The sequence below is a fragment of the Opisthorchis viverrini genome (assembly GCF_000715545.1).
Source record: "Opisthorchis viverrini unplaced genomic scaffold opera_v5_194, whole genome shotgun sequence".
In the NCBI taxonomy this organism is placed as follows: domain Eukaryota; kingdom Metazoa; phylum Platyhelminthes; class Trematoda; order Opisthorchiida; family Opisthorchiidae; genus Opisthorchis; species Opisthorchis viverrini.
In genome coordinates, this window is record NW_008751850.1 from 435,953 (window position 1) to 442,219 (window position 6,267).

The window sequence follows — 6,267 nt, forward strand, 5'->3', positions numbered from 1 at the left end:
CCCGGGGACTGCACCCACCGGATGAGCCCCTAAAAGGGGCGAAATCGGTCATGTGCTGTCAACGGATTTTCAGCAACCTTATGAGTAGTATATTACAAAAATATTCATTATTCGTCAGTGTATGACTGTGTGTATGGCAATGGAACATTTGTGTCCTCGGGAGACCACAGCTCATAACAGGCGATTTTTCAGTTGACCACCAAACGCTTGTTTATGCAGTTAGGTTTCTCGAACGTTATACCGGTGAAAGGATAAAAATCTACATTGCGGAGTTGTCCATTAGAGAACTGGACAGTTACAGACTACTGAACTGGGAAGCAAAGCCTTCATATGCATCTTGTTTACAAAACTGAATATCCATCTCCCCCCTGAACGCGTCTTCCTGAATTTTCCTGAATATTCATTGACTGTTACTCAAACGCAAGCGAACGATACAAATCGACTCCACAAATTCCGTAACAGATCTCACTTTTCAAGAGACGCGGAGCGGATTTACGAGAAAACATACTACTCTCATGCCTCATCAGTAGTGTCCACCGTTCGGGCGATTTTCGTTCAAGGTGGCCAAATCATTGGGGAATACAGTATGTTATGCACCCAACTGCATAAATGGCGGTGCGAAGTTGCAGTTTGATAGGGAGTATTGACATCCATTAAAGGCAGTCGTACGAGTGAATGACAGGTTAGGTTCGGTGATGCGAACGTTGCACAGGGTGCCACTGCTGTGCTTATGATGAAAATCGAATGAAGTGTGATAACCTGGTGAATTGGTAGACAGATTATGTTGAATTAGAGAAGGAAGCTGACAGTGCGTGCACTCCCCTGCTCTTTCTCAGTTCACCTTCATGCACAATATGTATTCGTGCGGCAGTCAGGTGTTGGCTTTTCCTTCACTGAGGATGAAGACAAGGTGGAGGACTGAAATGTAAGGTGCATGAATTTCTCAAACGTTTTGGATGCTCCTTTACGAATGCACCTTCAGTACAATGGTTTCTTGTAAGGTAACTTCCAACAAACAGAGATATGGTATTAGGATAACCGAGAGTAATGGTCATCAAATCGCAATTTTGCCTAATCAGGACGCAAACCGGTCCCCCCTGCCCACGCAGCCTTGATCTCGTTCTTTTCTGAATTGGGATAACAGACAATAAGAGGTGAAATGACAGGCTGGCAAAGAACATTGAGAACCACCCATTAAGGTATTCGGTAAACTGCACCACCCGCAGGAATTGTGAGGTTTCCAATCGTTCGTTTTCGAATAAAACAACGATCACGTCTCGGTAGCAACATAAAGCAGGAAGCTTCTTTGAACTCTTGCCTTGCCAGCTGTTGGCCTGTTCGTGACCAACAGCTGATTGCCACCAGTATCGTAAATTTTCCCCAGAATCCCTGTTTCACTTCCTTTTGCTAAAGTATTTACCAAAGCGTTTACCTTGATACAACTGCCCAACCTGTCAAAAGTTTTCCATGACCCCATAAGGCCATCAAGTTCATCAAGTCAGCCCTAAATTCCGCCATCGTCTTGCTTGTTCGGCTTCCGCAACAGAGTGTACTTTTGGAACAAGGATGTTTGTTCATCTTTCAGCGCAATTTCCGATAAGACACGGTGCAAATTAGCTGTTGCCTAGGATACACTTGATCCCTCCCAGAACAGGCACTTTCCCCTGCTGGCACTACCAACAACAGAGCAACTTTCATTCCAAGTGTCGAAGTTCACGAGAAATGTGTTTTTTCTTCCACATTTCCCATCATTCTTAATATACCTGACTTTATCTGAAATACAGGTCTCTCACTGTATGTAATTTACGCTGTATTTCTTGGAAAACGTCTCCGGAAATCTCACTAATATAAGCGACTTTTCTCCGTGGTCTTCATTTCAGCCTGTGTTCCTGTTCCGCTCACCGTGTCATCTCTTTTTGAGTCGGCAGAGAGGCTGGCGATCTTCTGGTCCATTGGTCATCAGGTGAAGAGCTCCGTTCCCCGCAAAGCAGGTGGTTTGAATTCCTCGACACATCATTGTTGTCATTCAAAGCTATCCATCGATAAGAGAGATAAATTCCTTGTTCAGTTCCACATCACTGGACTCGAGCTTCGCTCTTGTTAGAGCTCATCAGCAGTGCATATCCAGTGCCCCCCCTTTGGTGTGGACTCACCGGAATAATTGCGCCAGAACAGGAGGACGACCGTTCAAACGAGAGTGATGTGAAATTGAACAATACACCTCCCGCAAAACCTCCACAGAGATGAATTCCATCAAACTGTCTGCCATGCTGACGAAAACACTCGGGGATTCGTCCTAAAAGAAACTAGTATGAGTCATCAGCAATTTGATAGCCTTGCACGCCTGGATTACCCAAATAATCTGTTTGTGTTTTTCTCGACGGGAGAACCTGATTGATGCTCTGTTCAAAATGGAGAACCAATAATCTGAGCCGAAGCAAGGTTAGGCAGCATAACCCTGTAACAAATCTTCATAGAACTGAAGGAATTCGCACAAAATCATAAGGCTTGTGGGAATATTCGATCACTGAATCGCCGGTCGACGAAATTCAAGTGAGGACAAACTGATACACATGGAATACTCCGTATAATACAAGTTTTGTAAAAGGTTCTGTACTCTTTTCAGTAACGGTCCAACTTTCCGAAATTAATTTAGGACTGTGCTTAACGATAGTTATCTCACCTGTGAGGGATAAGCACACGTGATGCGAAGACTCTACGCCAGTTAACTAGATTACTGGAAATACAAATGAGTATTTATCGAACTATAAAGTAGAGGATACCCAATGCTGCTGACTCAATTAGTCCAAACTGAGTTCTTTTCCAATTGCGCAAATTAGATTTTCCACACAACACAAAAGTCAAACTGGCGCCTACGAAGAGTTGAGTTTTTCAACTCTGTCTGAAGATGTTGTAGGCTCACTTTGGCGAACGTTTGCAGTTCCTTTTAGGAGGTATGTCTCCCTGTCCATCAGTCTCATGGCGAAGTTTGGGACAATGTGAAGAGTAGATCTTCCACGAAGGAAGATCGGGGAGTATAAGGGTGTTCCCAATGACGACGTAAACATCCCACTCGTGTCTCGATGCCGTGCGTCAACTTCACCGAAGGACGAACAATTTGCCATAGTGAGGTGAGAAATCAACCAGTAAAATATAAATTTCCCAGTGGGAGTGCGGGGAGTGTAAAGTATATTGCTAGCAACAAATCGATGTCCCCCACGGGCAAAGATTTTTGAAAACTTCCAATGTCGCTTGAAAAACGTCTGTATAGATTGCTATGGATGGCCCATTACTGCTAAGATAACTGCTTGCCAGATACGTTCCCTAGGGACTTCATCACGTTGCTTTTCAGCCACCTAAGAGGATGTGACAGCTTTGTTCTCTCACAAGAAGGAACAAAATTGGTGCGAAAATTAACGTCAGCCCACTTGAATTCCTAGCCGCTTACAAGTAGTTCCAACTGTCCGGCCAGATCGATTCATTGGTGACTATAATTGGCAACAAGATAAACAAGTAGTACAATGCGTCAAATGGACCAACAAACCTCAAGTTCCAATAAAGTCGATACATTCTGTGTCCCTGAAACCTGCATACTAAACTCACGCATCTCAAAGCACATTGGACGAACTCATCATCATCATCATCATCATCATTATCATCATCATCATCATTATCATCATCATCATCATTATCATCATCATCATCATTATCATCATCATCATCATTATCATCATCATCATCATTATCATCATCATCATCATTATCATCATCATCATCATTATCATCATCATCATCATTATCATCATCATCATCATTATCATCATCATCATCATTATCATCATCATCATCATTATCATCATCATCATCATTATCATCATCATCATCATTATCATCATCATCATCATTATCATCATCATCATCATCGTCATCATCATTGTCAGCTGTAACAACCCCGTACTTATCGTACAATGGTTGTAGCTGTCACGGTTTCGTTCACCGATGGTTCGGGGAGATGGGGTAGGTGGCTGCGCATTTGAGGCGGGAGCTGATAAATTAGTGCACAAATACAGCACTCTAGGTGGACTTTAGTGGGGGAATTGGGAAGGAAGCTATGCATTGAAGGCAATAGCTTGGACGCATGGGTGCCGTTGAGGGCGCGACTGGGTCATGTATGACAACGTCTCTAACCATTGATATGGCTGGTCTCGGGGTCCTCATCCAGGAAGACGGCAATGACCAGCGCAGGTGAGTTTGCTGGTAGTGGCTTTTATACTCCATTGGACGAACTCAGTTCATCCACATTTACTCTCCGTGTATGTGATGACCCTGAGGTGGCGATATCCGATAACACCTCCTGATCCTCACGACACACCTGATGGATTTCGCATGCGAGATAACCGCTCCAATGTCTCCTGCATACAAAGCTAAACGGCAAGGACAGAGTGGTCATTAGTGAGTCACAGGAAAACTGGAAGTCACGTGAACACCACAGAGAGTGAAGTTGGAATGCGGCCAGTTGATGAGTTCGTTGGATAGCTGATGAAACTGACGAAGAATTTCCACCAACGTTGTGAGTAACATCCCTTCAAGGAATATCTCAAATATCGAAGCAGATGCCATGAAAGACAGCAATCTTGGTACTTTGTGCTGTCGAAATTAGACCTCACCAATTGATTTAGCGCGCTACATAAGCCACGGTTGAAACCGCCGCACAATAGTGAAGAAATGTGAACCAAAAACGTGGTTTTTTATCTTCGTCATATTCGTCGCCATTTGCGAGTGTAGATTTCAATAATATAGATCACGGCTGTGACTGTAGTTTTACACACCTCAGAAAGCATTCCTCTACTGAACACTAGTCACAATCCAGAAAACTGCATTCCGCACTTTCAAGTATCATCAAATATGCGTGTTATTTACAAAAGCCGAGTCAAGATCACTTGCCGCTGGGATCGTTGGACTGGCTTCAACAGCTTTTTCAGTCACTTGAACATGTAAATGTCAGCTGGGAGGTTTGTGCGGACCGGTGGAAATCGATTGAAAATCCAATGAACACGACTCTGGGTTTAAATTCTTCCCATCCTAATTAAAGAGGGAACCGGAGAGAATCGATCAACATTCCACAGCATTTTACACATCGTCAATTGGGAATCAAAGTTTCCCATTTAGAATTAAAAAAACTTCACAGATGCCTGGGCTGTTCATAGGCGGTAACTACTGAACAGGAGCGACATCTGTTTCATCAGAAACACAAAATAACCGCTAAAAGTGGACATGAGGTTGGAAGGAGTTAGAAAAGCGAGTAAAAGAACACGATCCGAATATTTGGGATAGGTGGCAAGATAAGGTTTCTACGGTCCCAAAAGATGGACCAAATAATTGCCATGGTAACGTGCAATGTGTGATTGATTTAACTCAGATGTGTAGTTTGAAACTGCAAAACAACGACCCTTCGAAATGTTTTGAAAAGCTGGGGATTATCGACTTCCAACATCTCCAAAATCACAGCTATCATTCACGTTTTTTTGGTCGCCAGTGGCTTCAGGGTTTGAACGTTCGTCCTACTTCGCCGAAGGACAGAGTAGTGTTCAGTAAGTTGAGAAGTTCGATGGCTTGTAAAGCTTAGTTTCTGTTCGACAGTTTCTCACCCAATCATGGTAGACCTTTTGTCTCGTTCGCTAATACGCATGTTCCATTCAGTGAAATACACTCATTTGCAAACCTATTTAGTTTTGCAGGAGGCTCAGCTGGAACTCAGATGAATCTCTCGTTTATGGTGTTTCCAGGCATTTGAATGTGCTTCACCAGGTCGTCTCATGTTTCAGTCGCTACGATATTCGAGGTATGGCGATACATGTCTATTCGTAATGCACTACTCATAAGGTTGCTGAAGATCCTTCAACATCCCTGGGCCAGTTTCGCCCTTCGTAGGGCGTCCATGTTCCTTTCAACCTAACCAACAGCCGGATCACAGCTAAAAGTACCAAGGCTGTTGAATATGCAAGTTTGTACACACTCGAGCTGGAGTTCGGGTTTTTTTGTCAGACTATTGCGGACCAAACAAAGTTAAGGCTTACATGAAACATCCGAATGCATCGTCATGTAAATTTTCACACCTTGTCTTCTTGTCCGTTGTCGCAGTTCCGGTTTCCACCTGTATGCACGTGTCACTACCAAGGTAACGGTGGGCACTACTGATGGGGTCATGTGAGTAGTATGTTTTCTCGTAAATCCGCTCCGCGTCTCTTGAAAAGTGAGATCTATTAC

The 6,267-nt window shown here is 43.6% G+C and overlaps 1 protein-coding gene across 1 annotated transcript in view; it reads right to left on the reverse strand.

The window, feature by feature from the left end:
* Nucleotides 1–4,418, reverse strand: part of T265_07939 (hypothetical protein) — a gene marked incomplete at both ends in the record, with an annotated part of 11,810 nt that extends 7,392 nt beyond the window's left edge. The window contains 3 exons of the mRNA XM_009173604.1: nt 2,154–2,296; nt 3,604–3,941; nt 4,373–4,418. Coding sequence (XP_009171868.1) covers nt 2,154–2,296; nt 3,604–3,941; nt 4,373–4,418 — 527 coding nt within the window. The remainder of the gene's footprint in view (nt 1–2,153; nt 2,297–3,603; nt 3,942–4,372) is intronic.
* Between the last annotated feature and the right edge of the window lie 1,849 nt (nt 4,419–6,267).